We start from the raw sequence: 14,336 nt of genomic DNA, 5'->3' as shown, positions 1-14,336 counted from the left end.
GAGAGAGAGAGTGAGTGAGTGAGTGAGTGAGTGAGTGTGTGTGTGTGTGTGTGTGTGTGTGTGTGTGTGAATCCCCCACACACCTGGGTTATAGTCCCAGCAGTGAGGAGAGTTACTGTCCACCCTCCCTGGACTGCTCCAAGAACCCTGCCCTTGGCTTAGGGGCCAAGACAGAGGCGAGGACAAGACTGCCCAGTAGCTCCTGCTGACAGAGCCTCTGGGACTCCTGGATCACTCACTGGAGAAGAAAGACATGTACCTGGTGACCCTCCGAAGCAGCCTCTCCCTGGGCCAAGGCCCTCCACAGCCCCGCACACAGCCTTACCTGAGGGCTCAGCGAGAAGCTCTCGCGCCGGGACTCCCCAGCCTGCAAGGTCCCCACGTCAAATAGCACTGACAACAAGGGGTCATCCGTGGTCAGAAGGTCCTGGTCAAAGACTCTAAGATACACGATGTTCTGAAAGGGAAATAGAGTGAGGGGGCTGCAGGAAGAGGGGGTGAGGCAGGGAACAAGGGGCTGGGAGGCAACAGTGGGGGCAGCGAGCGGCGCCAGGACTGACGCCCATCCACCTTGATCTGGCTATGGATTCGGAAGTGAAAGCTCTGATTCCAGACGGGGTTTCTGCAGTTCTTGACTGTGCGCGTCTGCAGCTGGTGGCTGGAGGCCGTGGGCAGCCACAGGGTCACGTAGCAGTCAGAGGAGGTCACTGTGGGGAGAAGGCAAGGGTGACGGCCAAGAGTCCCTCCCAGCCCAGCTGCCCAGAGCCCGCATCCTTCCATCACTGCAGCCCCAGAAGACCCAGAGAATGGGGCTGGTCAGGAGGCAGGGGCCTGACCTCGACATTCCATCCACCGCCTCCTCTCTGCACCCTCAAGGAGCCTCCCACACCCAGCCTACTTGCGTCTCTCCCCAACACCCTGGACTGGCTCTGAAGTTGCAAAACCACTGCCTCCCCAGACCCAGCACTCACCGAGGTCCTTGGAGGGCAGGCCATGGGCCTGCAGGACACGAATGGTGAGTAAGCAGGTCCCAGGCACCTTTGCCTGCAGAGGATGGAGAAACAGGCTTACGGCCAGCTGGTGGGCCCAAAAGGGAGGCTGGGATGACACCTTGAGGCCTAATCTTGAACCAAAAGGACCAGCCCTGCCCAGTCCTGGGCCCATTCTCCCCCAACCAGAGTCTGAGCCAAAAGGACTCAAACAGCTGGAGAAGCCCACCACTCCCTAAAGAAACAGCGCTAACCAGTATCTCCTGATGACACCTGCCAACACTTACACAACACTCTGCACCGGCTCCGGTCCAAGGGCTTGATGCAGCCTAACTCGATTTAATCACACAGCCATTCTGTGCGTGGGGACTACTTATTATGACCAAACCCACAAGGAAATAGAAGTGCTTGCCTGAGATCGGGGCCAGGACTAGACCAGGCTAGCTCGACTTGTGCTCTCAACCCCGACACTTCCCTTCAGTTCCCGATACAGTACCCTTACTCTTTCTACCCCACATCCCCGGCTCCCCTTTACTAAGCAGTCTCATCTTGGGTAGCAGGGGCCCCAGGGTAGCAGAGGTGGTGAGGAGGCTACAGAGGGAAGGAAAGAGGTATGGTGGGCCTCTGCCTGGACTTGGTCCCCCTAATGGAGCTGTTCCCATACTCCCCACCCCTGGCCAGAAGTTCTGGAAATGGGCTCTCCACTGGTCTAAGGACAGCAGTGATCAGCTCACCCACAGGCTGACTGGTCTTCCAGGTCCTCCAAGGACAGGCTAAAGATGATCCCCATGTGGCTCCATCCAGACCCACAACCCTGGATCTGGGGATTGGACACCCTGTGCTAATCCCTTCTTCCTCTGGCCTTCAGCCCTGCCTCAGAAGGGCCCTGATGGAGTCCAGGGGCAGAGCTGCGGAAGCTCATCCATCACTGTCAACCCTGGGGCCCCCACACCCCCAAGCAACTGAGTCAGAAGCAATGCCAGAGCAGCTGCTGCCTCTGGGGCCCCAGGATAGCAGCTGGGAGCCTGAGTTCTCAGGGCCTGAATCCACCATGCCAGGGAGCTCTGCCTGGAGCCCATCTCTAGGGCAGGAAGAACACTGAATGATCCTTCATCCCAAGACCCTACCTCTTCCCTGGCTTCTGCTCCCCACCACGGTCCAAGGCTGGCAAACAGCTGGAGAAGCCCACCACTCCCTAAAGAAACAGTGCTAACCAGGCTGCAGGAACCAGTGCCCTACTGGGTCTTACCAGAGCCATGAGGCAGCGTCCTCAGGAGGGAGTAATGGCAGTGTCTGCAAGACTGAGGACTGGCAGCTTTACCGCCCAGAGCCAGTGATGTCCCAGCGGGCCCCAAGCTCCTCCCGTTCCTCCCAGCCACCTCTGCCCCACCCAAGCCCCACGCCCACTCCTGGACCAGCCATCTGTCCAGGAAATGAGACACCTTAAACCTACACGAGCCACTGACGCCCTCCTGATGGGGGTTCAACACCCCTGAACCCCCATTCTCTCCAGCCTTGCCCCAGCCGTACTCTCCCTGCCTGGACCGTGACGAGGGCCCCTGGAGAGCTGACTGTCAGAGGCTGAGCAGGAGGCTGGAGGTGGGGTGGGGGTGCAGGAGGGACTGCTAAGGTCTGGAAAGTGGGGAGCGGGCCCCAGGGCAGCGGCAGACCTAAGAGCCATGTCCCCCATCACAGGCCTTTTCCCACCCTCCTGGTGCCAGTGTGACAGAACCACCTGGTCTTGACAGGAGCGCTGGTTGACGTGAGAGCGCCCTGGGCCAAAGCATAACAAGCCAAAGCTGTGGCTTGTTCTATGAAACAAGCCCTTCAAAGCTGCATGCCAGGGACTTCCCTGGTGGTCCAGTGGCTGAGACTCCATGCTTCCGCTGAAGGGTCACATGGTCATTCCTGGTCAGGGAACCAAGATCCTACATACTGAGCAGCCAAAACACAAAATGTGCTTGTTGTGAGAGAAACAACAGTGACCCCCAGAACCACAGACCCCACCAGCTGCCCTAGAGCTGGAGGAGAACAAACAGGTCCAGAGTGAAGCTAGGAAGAGCTTTGCGGGCTCTGAGCCCATGAGCTCCACGCCACTGTTACAGCAAAGAGCTGGGGTCGGCCTGAATGCCCCAGAGAGGCTGTGACAGCTGTGGTGGACAGAGGAGTCTTGTCCACAGGCTCCAGCCTAGACCCAGTCCTCACCTCAACTACCATCACTCCAAAATGTTCACCTGTACCTTCCAACCCTCAGCAGACCACGGAAGGCAACTGAGAGGGACTCTCAGCACACTTGAGTCATCAATGCCTTTTATTGAACACTTCCTCTGCCATCCTCACAGACAGCACCCCCAGCACCCCGTGAGGTAGCAACCATCATTATCTCCGTTTTACAGACAGGACACCACTATTGTGAGGCAGTAAGTGGCACAAGGTCATGGGTCATGGCACTGATGAGAGGTGACACAGTGCCTAAGGCCCCTCCACTTCCAGAACAGGATACTGCCTCACCTGGGTGCCAGCTTCCTGGGAGCTCACACCCAGACCTGCCCAGCACCTCCTGGTCCTCCAGGCACCTCCCAAGCTTCTGGAGCTGACCCTAAGCCCGACTTGGCTGACAACCAGCACCTCTGGCTCCAAGCTGCCTCTAGAGTTGAGGGAGAGATGTGGCCTTTTCCACGGGTAGTTCTTGGTGATATTCACCAGGGCTCGGTCAGTTGAGGCCCGAGACCTTAGTGAGGGAGTCAAGCAGCTGGAAGTAACTGTACTTGAGGTCATATTCCATGTCGTACCAGAAATTCACTGTAGGGGAAAACAGAAACCGGAGCACAAGGGTCCCCCTTCTGACTTAGACTCACCACTTCCCCACCCACCCCCAGTGACCTGGGCCGCCCCTTACCAGCAATGCAGCCATGGGACTGCTGGACGTGGTGGAACCACAGGGCCGGCAGGTAGAGCATCTCACCCGCCCGCACTGTGCAGCAAAGCGCCTGGGCCTGGCAGTAACTGGGGTACCGGGCCAGATCTGGAGCCAGAGGGTCCAGGGGGATCCACGGCACCTGCAGACACGGCAGACTCCAGGGAGCAGGCCCAAACCTCCCAGGCTCCGAACTCTGTCCCTGGAGGTAAATGCCCCGGACCCTGCCCTGCTCAGCACTGGGAAGCCCAGATGAAGGGATTCTTCAGCAAAGCGCCACCTTCCCATCTCTTTGGTGCCCATTCCTCAGAGTCCAGACTCCTTGCCTCCCCTCTCCCGGGGCCCAGGAACAAGGCAGACACCTTCTCCATGGCCTCTTCATCCACCATCCTGAATGAGCCCTCTTCGGTTAGCTGATAGGTTGCCTGTGTGTACAGTTCTGAAACCAGGAGAAAGTCTGAGGATCCTCGAAAGGCCTGGGGTGTGCCCACGACTCCCTCGTGTTCCGAGTGCAGGGGCACGGGGGCCAGGGGTCCTAGTGCAGTGGAGATGCTGTGTCCCCCGCCCGCCCGGGGCTCCCCACTGCCCTCCCTCCACCACGGGGCTCCCCGGCCCCTCCCAGGCTGTATCCCCTACCATAGGGGATGAAGGGCCGGTCACTGGGTGGATGCAGCAGGAAGTGCTTCTCTCCTGAGACCACACAGTAGAGGTTCTCATAATGGTCCTTATGCACTGCCAACAGAGGGCCCAGCAGGCAGGGTTATGAGGAGCGGGCCACAGGAGGGCATAGACGACTGCGCTCGGGGCCCTGTACCCCAAGAAAGCTTATGATGTGACAGAAAAGCACGGAGTCATAGCAGGCTCAAGGGGGTGCCATGACGGGAGTCTGGCAGGCCTTCAGGCATCTCCAATCTCTGCCTGCCAGGGACTAGACACTCGCTAGGCCCTGGGCTCATCTTCACCAAGAGGGAAATTCACACAAACAGGCTTCTTCTGAGTCCACCCTGACTCAGCTGGCCTTCAGCATTTTCTAGGGACCTAGAAGAGGCAGCGTCCCCCAGGTCCAATGCCGTGGGCATCTCCACCCACCTGGAGCTGTCAGGGAAGGCCCTCTGATGGATCTGAGCCCCAGAATCCCAGAAGAAATTTTAAAGATCAGGCAGTCCAATTTCCATCCAAGGTCAGCCTTCCACTCTGCACCTCACCTTCCTCCCCACAACCTCCTCCCCTGCTCTGCACTCCCGACGCCTACACGATGTCACTGCAGCTGCCTCTCCCAGCCAGAAGTTTACAGCGTCAGGCATCTTCCCTGTGGGTCAGAGGACAGAGCGCGAGTTAGGAGAGGCCAGGACGGGAGTCACCAGCAGTGATGTTGGGTGGGGAGCAGTGGGGTCCCAGTGGAAGAGCAGGGAGAACGGGCAGAGGTGGGCAAGCATGGCAAGGGACCTCTGTCCCCTGGGGCAGGTGGAAGAGCAGCAATCTTCAGTGGTTCATCAAAACGAAGTCTAGGCCTAGGGATCTGTGGGGCCGAGAATGTGGGCTGCCATCACCAAGGGGAGAGAAATAGCAAGGAGGCTGCTCCCACCCTCCCGTCTCCTCCCCACCAGGGCCCCGCCTCCACTCACCCAGCGCCTCAGAGGCCCAGGGCACATGGGGCTCCACATCAGGCAGCAGCTGGGGCAGCTCGGTGGGCAGGTTGGAGCACTGCTTCTGCACGTAGAGAACCCCAGGGTGTTGGGCTCGGCCCTCCAGGACGTCCAGCACATGGCTCAGGGGCAGGCGGCGCTCAGCAGGCATCACAAAGCGGTCCCCTCGCACGGCATCCGCGTAGCCATCTGGGGTCACTGCCACACTCACCTCTGTGGAGCCCACAGTGGCTCTGGAGGAAGGGACAATCAGCTCAGCCCTGGAGGCCCCAAAGCACCGCCCACACCCTGCCCAGGGCAGCCCCCACCTGAGGTAGGGGAGGGACCACTTCCGGAGGGCTGGCCAGTGCTGCAAGGCATTTCGGATGATGCAGGGCCTGTTGGGGCAGACCCAGTCCCGGTAGAAGTGGAGGGGGCTGGGGGGCTCGTCCAGGTAGGGAACAGCAAGAGGCACGCTGAGCTCTGAGAGAAAGAGAGAGATTTGGGGGAGGGGCTGACACCAACAGTACCCAGTGGCTGCCCCACTGCCCGTGTAAGAGATGCCCACTCCAGCAGGCCTCTGTGCCACCGAGCAAGGCCTAACAGTGACCAAGGGACCTTGGACAGCCAGGAATAGAAGAATGAGGAGGGAAGTTTAAGGAAGAAAGTGTAAAGCACCCATAAACACACCAGGATGTCCAGAGGGCCCAACCCAAATGCTCCATGGGGCTATGTCCGGCCCTGCCCAGAGGACCCCTGGCCTTCCCACTCTGGAGTAGCCAACTTCCTGGCATCCATTAGGAAAGGCAGCCAGGGAGGCAGCACTGAGAGCTCCAGAGTGAGTAGAGCTGAGGCCCCAAGGCCAACGCTGCTATGAGTGGGCCAAGGATCTCTGGGAAGCACCTAAAATGTGCTCAGTCCTTGCCTTGGCATCATGGAGGGATGATCCGAGCACCATCTCAAGAAGCTTACAACCTAACTGGGGAGACAAGCTGCTGCATGAAACCACTAGAGGAAAAGTAAGGGCTGAACTGTCTGTTGTCTTACCGAACAGCATCACCAACCTCAGACAACCAAGACTGCCGTGTGCGTGTGGGCAGACTGCGGTGCGCCAGCTGCACAGGTATCAGTAATGGCTCTCCGTCATCCTTAACAAAAACCTCTTTTGACTCTTACGTCTCCCTCACTCCTGGCATCCTATTGATCATCTCTACCTGCCATTGATTCTACTACCTATGTCTCTCAAGCCACACCACACACCCCTTTCCTCTGCTGGCATCCACAAAGTTAGCTCATTTGGGTCCTCAAAGGTCACTTTGATGAGGCTTTCCTCCCTGGCCACTATTTTTAAAATTGTAACCTGCCCTCAATATCCTTATACCCCTGTTTTTTTTTTTATTATTTCTATCATTTATCACCACCTTACACACTATGTATTTTACTTATCCCAACTATTTATCAGTTTTTCTTGCTAGAATATTTGCTCCATGAAGACATGGATGCTTGTCTTATTCACTGATGTATCCCCAGTACCTGGAATAGTACCTGGCTCACAGTAGGTGCTCAGTAAGTATCTGCTTAATGGTTGAATGTAAGTCTCCAACATCTTCCAGCTGGATGATTGCTGCAGTGAACTAACTGGTTTCCTTGGCTGAATTCCACTCCTTCTCAAAAATATCCCTCATCCAGGCCCCCGTCATCATCCTAAAATACAATCTCATCTTGTCACACCCTGGTAAAAAGTCCTTTGATGGCTAACCACTACTCCTGATGAAACATAGTTGGCCTTGGCACATATTCAAGGTGCTCTGTGGTGAGATCCAACCTACTTTTCCAGTCTGGCTTCCTTCTGTCTGGGGCCTGCCTCTCAGCACACACTCTACTCAGGGGGTGCCCAACTTTGTTTTTGCTGCTCACACAGGAATGCCTTCCTCCTGGCTTTTACACAGAGCGTGAGGCTTCGCTGTGTCATTTTCATCCCTGCGGTCTAGCCTGAATGTCTTCATCCCCAGTGGGTGGTTACAACACACACTCCCAACAGCCACTGCACTCATTTTCACCTCTGGGCTCATGGTCTCTCTCACGACCGCCTCTCCACACCGGTCATCTGGGCCTTGCAAACAGCTGGAAAGTGAAATGGTGTTAGATCAAAAATGGAAACTGAGTGGGAAGACTCTGGGGGACCCAGGAAAACTTGAAAAGGAAGTGTGCTTACTCCACTGGCTCGAAAAGCAAGATGGAACGTGCCAGGCAGATATGGGGACAAGAGGGAGGAATCTGGCAATGGTTTCCCCAGTCACACCAGCCCATCCAAGCAGTCACCTTGTGGGGCTCAATAAATCTCCCTGTTCTGTTCTGAAGTATGGTTGACTTACATAGCCACTTGTGTTATTTATTTTCCAGCCATGCCATGTGGCATGAGGGATTCTATTTCCCCAACCAGGGACTGAACCCATGCCCCCTGCACTTGGAGCCCTCTTATTAACCACTGGACCACCAGCGAAGTCCCAATAAATCTCCCTATTATTCTCACTAGAATTCTTCAATTATGTGGAAACTACTTTTTTTTTTTTAACCCTTTGTATTTCCTGCAATTATTTCAGTTACACTTTTTCTCCTTTTAGAGTTCCTTTAAAGAATGGCCACTATTCTCTCCTGAGGCTTCAAAGGGAGAATTTCATAAAGGACCCAAACAATTCCTTTGGTCTGACAATTCTTCTGCTAGGAATTTAACCAACAAAAGCATACATGTGCACAAAGACTCTGCTCCAGCCACACCGGCCTCCTCACTGATCCTTGGACACACCTGGCGTGCTCCCACCTTACAGCATGTGACCCGCACGCCCTTGCCTAGAACTCTCTTCTCTCAGAGGTCTGCTCGCGCACCCACTCCCCTCCTTCTTCAAACCAGTGCTCAAATGTCGCCTTGTCAGAGGCCCACCCTGACCTTCTCATTTCAACGTGTAACCTGCCCCACTGCCACATCCTGAGTCTCCTCACTCTGCTTTACTTTTTTACCCCACGCCACTTATCTTCTAACCCATTTTTTCCCTACTGTATGGTTTATTCATCTAGTGTGCCTACAGTTAACTGTCTCCTCACTTAAAATGTAAGCTCTATGAGGGCAGAGATCTGTTTTAGTGATGTATCCTAAACACACTGAACAGAGTCTGGCACACTGCAGTGCTTACTAAATATTTGTTAAATACTCAAAGTATTGATTGCAGTATTAAAAACAAAGGGTTGAAAATAACCTAAATGCCTACCAAGAGGGGGTTAATTAAGCAAATTACAGCATTAGTACACAGATGTGGAAAAGACTGAAGATGACTGAGATGGACCTAGAAGATTTACGGAACCAGAAGAGTGTGCTTAACAAGCTACCATTTGTATAAAAAGGGAGATATCCAGTCATAGGTGTGTGTGTGGATATTAATAAGAGTACTGCTGGAAGGAAGCAACCTGGAATGGGAAGGAAGGACATTTACTTTACATAAGTCTTCTGGTTTTTAAACAACGTGCCCATGTTACTATTCAGTGATAAGACATTGCTTAAAAATAGAGAAAAGGGAGAGAATGAGAGGAAAAAAATAAAAACCAAGCAAGGGATCTCTAGAACAGCCGCCTCCAATCATCCTGAAATTCTGCAGCGCTCCTGGCTTGGAGGCGTCTCCTGAAGGAAGCGATCCAGCAGGGGTTCACAGAGGAAAAAACTTCAAAGACTTCACAACAGAGAAAGGTGGAAAAGGCAACAACAGAAAGCCCGTTACTCTGTGCGGGCTGACGGTGGGAAACAGAACAGCGCGAGTCAACACTGGACCGGGCCTTGGGAATAGGTGAAGAGGCACCCCAGGAAGCCACGAAGCCGTGGGAACACGGGAGGAGGGGTGAGGAGGACCCACCCAGGGGGCTGAGGGGGCGAGGTTGCGGAAGAAGATTGATTACAGGGGCGATCCATGTGCACGAGGTTCCAAGCTCCCTGAAGACAAGAAAAAGGGTGCACCCTGGTATCAGCGGCCCAGGAAGGACCAGGGCGCACCCGGCTCTGGAACCCTGTTCCCGGCAAGCCCAAGGCCCCTCCCGCGTCTTGAAGTTGTTTGGCAGTCCACAAGCCAGCCCACTCACCCCTTGCCGCAGCCGGGAATTCTCGTAACTCCCTCCGTACAGCGTCCAAAGCCGCCTCCGCCATGACGCCGCCGCCGCCCCGAGGCCCCGCCCCGCCCCGCCTTCCTCAAGACTCCGCCCCAGCCCCGAGACCCCGCCCTCCCCTGCGGCCTCACGCCTGAGCTCTGGCTGCGTCCCCGAGGCCGCCCCGCGGCTGCAGTCGGAGCCGCCAATTGCCCCACCCCCACGCCACCACAGATTCTGTTACCCGCCCCACTCGCTGACAACCCAGAGTTAGCAAATGATTGTGTTTATTGATGAGTTCATACATCAATACAAACGGACATGTTAAAAACAGCCTCTGCCCTGTGAGACCTGGGGTGTAGGGGAAGCGCCATGGCCTGGGCAAAGTATAAAAGTTATAAATAAGGGGCTTTCAAAACTGGGTCAGGGCAGATCTGAACGGGGGCGGCATTTGCCGGTGGCCTCAGACATGCAGAAGGGGACGGACGCCGACCACAACATCCCCCCACGCTGGGCGGGGGTAGGGGTTGGGGGTTGGTAATCAAAAGGGTGGCCACCTTCCCACAGGAGGAGTGTCGCTCCGTCCTCGTGAGGGATAGACTGGCTGAGGGTGGCCAGGAACCCAGCCCAGAGGGCCAGGCCTGAGCCCCACTTGCAGTGGACTGCAGCTGGTGTGCTGGTCAGGGGTACATAGGGAGCGGATTTCTAACAATGACAAGGACAGCTGCGGCTTCTTGCGGTCCACACTCAGCTCTGAGAGTTCCTGGGCCAGGATTTCTTGGCAGCTTGGCCATGCAGGTGGTAGCAGTAGAGAAGAGTGAGGGTGAAATAGGGTTCACCTGTTCAGGTGACTAATGCAAGCAGAGCTAAGCACCCTTGAGAATCCAACTTCAAGCCTCCACCCAGAGAGCCAGCAGAACCCATAGGGACACAGCTTTCCAGCCTGAAGCTGAAGCAGAGCTGCCCTGACTTACCTGATGCAGAGGAAGCAGCAGGGCCTAGAGACACGTTCTTCACCCCAACTCTTCCACAGCTGCTTCTGTACTTGGTCCTACTCTACTTGCCCATTGTGCCCTGGCTCCTTCCCCTCACCCCTAACACTACCCTCCTAACTCTATCCCCTCACCTCTACCACTTACCTGGCCCACCTACCACCTTTCCAGTGTGTCTCTTGGCCCCTGCTGCAGCCCCATAGGCCTCCCTCTCTTCAGCCTCCAGCATCCAGCACACCTGGTGCCCAGCAATGCCCTTGAGGAGGCTCCTTCTACCCAAAACAGATACCCTGGGCCATTACACATCAGCTAGGCTGTGAAAACCAAGAATCCAGAATCCAGGCTTAGTGTATTCCATCCCTTTTCATATTCTTAATAGGAGCCAGGGTGATGAAGCCAGGGCAGGATGTGAAAAGAAAGCAGGCACACATCAGCCAGCCGAGTGGTCTAGCGGTGAGCACTCAAATGTGTGTGTGTGTGTGTGTGTGCATGTGTGCATTTGTGTAGGTTTCTTCTGTGGCCAAGGTCCTTAGAAGGTGGGCCGGCGCCCTGTAAACTACGAGGGAAGTTCCAACACAGGCTTCTGACTGAGCATCACTCAGGATGCAGAGAGAAGGTGGCCTCGACTTCAGCAGCCTGTTGGGGACCAGGGCTGAAGAACAGGGAAGGCCAAGGGGCTGAGGAAAGGAGGCCAGGGCTTGATGTTTGCCCAGCAGAGGGCTTTACTGTCCTGCAGCAACATCCCACAGCTGGCTCCACAAGTTCCAGCCAGGAGAGAAAGGGGGCACAGGAAGAGACAATGCTAGGGCCCCCCTGGAGGGGGGAATGGGAGTGGAATGTGGGGGCTCAGGCCTTGACACCAACTCAAGCCTCCTGATGGCTGGGAGAGCTCCAGAGGGCCAGAGGGCTCTGCCTTTCTGAACTGCCAGCAAGTGGGGAAAACAGACAACCCCCACTCTGGCAACCAAGGGAGTAAGCTGGTGTGGGAGGGGGCATGGAGGTAGAGGTGAAGTTCCACCATTGGCCAGAGGGCAAGGACACCAGATCACCTCTCACCTCTACCCCTTGGATACCCTGTGTGTGCTCCACCCCAGGGAGCTGATCCCTGCAGTAATTTCAAATGGCTTCTAAGAAGGGAGGGCAGGCCTTTCTGGACTTGCCCCAGGTGGGGCAGGCTGCCCTCCGACTCCTCACAGCACCAAGATGACAAAGACCAAGATCTGCCCCTGTGTGAGCCACCAGATGGCTGTGGAGGCAGGAGTTCCAAGAGAGTGAGGCAACAGTCAGGGAAATAAATTAATAAATACAGGGGTCCTGTGAGGAAAAGCTGCGAAAGCCATGGCCCCTCTGAGCATGGATCCCTGCTCTCCACTCCAAGCATCCTTGCAGGTTTTGGTGAGTGGAGGAGAGATGCAGTTTGGAAGTGGGGGAGCATTCACTGGGGACAGGCTTCTGGAACTCAGAGTCTGCGTTCCATGCGCCGCTCCACAGCTCGAAGCAGCAGCTCTGAGTATTGCTCCAGCAGGGCCTGTGTCTGCTCGGCCCCCACAGCCCCAGGGCTCCCGCCAGGGCTGGCCAACACTGCCCCAGCCAGGGCCTCCAGCTCCTGCCGCACTGAAGAGAAGGTGCTTCTGAGGAGCTGGGTGATGCGACTTTGTTCCACCGAGGGTGTCTTGCAGCTGGCCACCTGCAACGGGACCCCTGAAGTAAGTTGGAGGAACAGTAGAGGGGATTGTCAACAGATGAAGAAAGGGGAGGGGCCCCGACTGGGTCTAGCCTGCCCCCAAGAAGGGACTGCATGCCCTGCTGGGTGTGGCCAGGAGTTCCGCATGCCAAGATCAGCAAGTATGACCAGAGGCTAGGGGATGGAGGCAGACCCTGGGGGTAACCATCAGATGTGGCACCATCTACATCTTGTTAGTAATTCCTCTTTCAAACCTCAGCCCCTGTGGGACTGTCCCCTATGTTCAGTGGCCAAATCATTTCTGAATCTGAAAAGGGATACTATTAATAATTATACTTGGACAACAGGCATAAGCTAGATGGTCCTAAGCAAACTAGGACATGAGAGCTCTCTACACCATCCCCTCCTGTCTGAGGATGTCTCCTCCAGCTGTTAGCCAGAAACGACTGATACGTACTCAAGTTCAAAAGGCCTGGCCTGGTTCCTAACCCATTCACCTACTCAGAGTTCTTAACTGTTCCACCCACTTGTCAGTGGAAGAGCCTTAGCATTATGTGCTAGATACTTAACCAGCACTCCTGACATGCTCTGTCTTCCTGTTGGGCAGACGGGGAGAGGGGGCGGGGGGTACCCAACACATACCAAGTGGTAGAGCTGCACGGCCTGGCGCACACTGCCCTGGAGCTCAGCCACGAGCTGCTCGCACTGCTCCAGGCTCACTGCTGGTTCTGGAAGGGACAGACACAGCTCAGCAAGGCCCAGAAGAGTTGTCCTTTCCAGCCTGCCCACCCAGGGGCCGCTCAGAGCAAGAGAGGCCTACCCCAACCCAACCCCCCACCCTGTCTAGCACCACATGCCCTGAGTCCCTTCCTCTGGCCTCCTTCCTTCTCAACACTCTCCCAATGCCACACAGGAAACATGGTCCAGAGGAGAGGGCCAGCTCCAGCCCCAGGGGCTAGAGGGCAATGAAGGGGAAGTGGGTTATAGAGAGGCCATAAAGGTTAGCCGGAGTGTCTCACCATCAGGGGTGTGACTTACGAACCGAAACAGGAGCAGACAGGACGAGAAACACCAGAGGCTGGGCCCATAGAAATGAGATGGAGCCAGAGAGCGGCCGACAAGACGGGAGACAGAGGATGGGGCGGGAGATGAGAGCTGGGGAGCGGTGCACACCTGAGTCCCGGCTCAGGGCTGCCCCTGGCCTGGCACATTCCACAGGGCTGGGAGTCTTCTCAAGGGGTGGTGGCTGCAAGTTTGCAGGGCCTCGGAGGAGGCTGCTGGCCGGCAGCTGCTGGGCACAGGGGCTGTTGGGGCCAGGCTGAGCCTGGCACTCTGTCCTAGGCTTAGGAGTGGCACCCTCCCCTGAACAGGCCCGCCTCTCAGCTGTACTGTGAGTCTTTCCTAGCCCCACTGGGCAGCCAGGCTGTTCTGCCTCACCAGGGGCCCGGCCCTTGGTAGCAGGTGAGAAGGTGGCCAAGGTGGGACGATCAGGCAGTGGCTTCGGGATATCCAGGACCAGGTGAGCCCGGCTGGGCAGGGCCAGCTTGTTGAGTGGTGAGATGCGGACGGGGGCAGGAGCTTGATGTTCAGCAGCCAGACCCAGGTTTTCCCCAACAGAGATGCTGCGGGCAATCTTGGCCATGGAACTGGTGGTGGGGCTCTGGTACGAGTGGGGCCGAGACAGACGGCGATCAGCTTTGGGCAAGGGGCACAGGCACCCCTGGGCTTCCATCTCCTGTGAGAGCAACAGGCCTGGTGGAGGGGCCTCATCTGCAGAGGAGACAGACACACACACGGGTCAGGGGGTGAGGAAGACATTCCGGGCGCTAAGGCTCAGCTCCCTAGGAGCTGCTGCGCCCTTACACACTCACTAACGGACACCGACTGGCAAGCCCAGTGACACGTCAGGGCTCCATGAGGCCACCTTCCTCGAGCGTGCCCATGGGCTCCACACACCCAACCCCTGGAGCCGAGCCCCCTGGGTGCCTCACCCTGTGGTAC

At 56.4% G+C, this 14,336-nt stretch overlaps 3 protein-coding genes across 5 annotated transcripts in view; all 3 read right to left on the bottom strand.

The window, feature by feature from the left end:
- PLA2G4B (phospholipase A2, group IVB (cytosolic)) overlaps nucleotides 1-2,767 on the bottom strand; it is a 10,572-nt gene extending 7,805 nt beyond the window's left edge. Inside the window, exons 1-3 of the mRNA XM_010848057.1 lie at nucleotides 972-2,767; nucleotides 571-707; nucleotides 326-457 (exon numbers count right to left, since the gene is read on the bottom strand). Coding sequence (XP_010846359.1) covers nucleotides 326-457; nucleotides 571-707; nucleotides 972-1,164 — 462 coding nt within the window. The 5' untranslated portion in view covers nucleotides 1,165-2,767. The remainder of the gene's footprint in view (nucleotides 1-325; nucleotides 458-570; nucleotides 708-971) is intronic.
- Nucleotides 2,768-3,282: 515 nt separating this feature from the next.
- JMJD7 (jumonji domain containing 7) lies at nucleotides 3,283-9,742 on the bottom strand. 2 transcript variants are annotated; one of them, XM_010848006.1, is made up of 8 exons: nucleotides 9,657-9,742; nucleotides 5,861-6,014; nucleotides 5,532-5,785; nucleotides 5,159-5,215; nucleotides 4,543-4,638; nucleotides 4,269-4,345; nucleotides 3,889-4,048; nucleotides 3,283-3,791 (listed from the first exon to the last, which is right to left on the bottom strand). In XM_010848006.1, exons 1-8 carry the CDS (start codon nucleotides 9,718-9,720, stop codon nucleotides 3,703-3,705), a joined length of 951 nt encoding a protein of 316 aa, XP_010846308.1. In that variant the 5' UTR covers nucleotides 9,721-9,742; the 3' UTR covers nucleotides 3,283-3,702. The 2 variants fall into 2 exon arrangements, 1 of the variants encoding a protein (XP_010846308.1); XR_825944.1 differs by having other exon boundaries at nucleotides 5,112-5,215; nucleotides 5,532-6,014.
- Nucleotides 9,743-9,929: 187 nt separating this feature from the next.
- MAPKBP1 (mitogen-activated protein kinase binding protein 1) overlaps nucleotides 9,930-14,336 on the bottom strand; it is a 51,191-nt gene continuing 46,784 nt past the window's right edge. For both annotated transcript variants that reach the window (XM_010848004.1, XM_010848005.1), the window contains exons 29-32: nucleotides 14,327-14,336; nucleotides 13,509-14,105; nucleotides 12,978-13,063; nucleotides 9,930-12,338 (exon numbers count right to left, since the gene is read on the bottom strand). In XM_010848004.1, the coding sequence (XP_010846306.1) occupies nucleotides 12,111-12,338; nucleotides 12,978-13,063; nucleotides 13,509-14,105; nucleotides 14,327-14,336 (921 nt within the window). In that variant the 3' untranslated portion in view covers nucleotides 9,930-12,110. The remainder of the gene's footprint in view (nucleotides 12,339-12,977; nucleotides 13,064-13,508; nucleotides 14,106-14,326) is intronic.

The sequence above is a fragment of the Bison bison genome, unplaced genomic scaffold (genome assembly GCF_000754665.1).
Source record: "Bison bison bison isolate TAMUID 2011002044 unplaced genomic scaffold, Bison_UMD1.0 scf7180017864259, whole genome shotgun sequence".
NCBI classification, from domain to species: domain Eukaryota; kingdom Metazoa; phylum Chordata; class Mammalia; order Artiodactyla; family Bovidae; genus Bison; species Bison bison.
This window is presented reverse-complemented; position numbering and strand designations above follow the sequence as displayed.

What these genes read in the sequence shown, in the direction of transcription:
- JMJD7 (XM_010848006.1), bottom strand. Translation starts at nt 9,720, where the DNA reads ATGGCGGAGGCGGCTTTGGACGCTGTACGGAGGGAGTTACGAGAATTC. An exon ending in GGCAGCTGCAGTGACATCGT is followed by an intron (nt 4,639 to 5,158) that starts GTAGGCGTCGGG and finishes CTCTGTTGGCAG; the next exon opens with TGCATAAGGACCATTATGAG. An exon ending in GTCCCATGGCTGCATTGCTG is followed by an intron (nt 3,792 to 3,888) that starts GTAAGGGGCGGC and finishes TTTCCCCTACAG; the next exon opens with TGAATTTCTGGTACGACATG.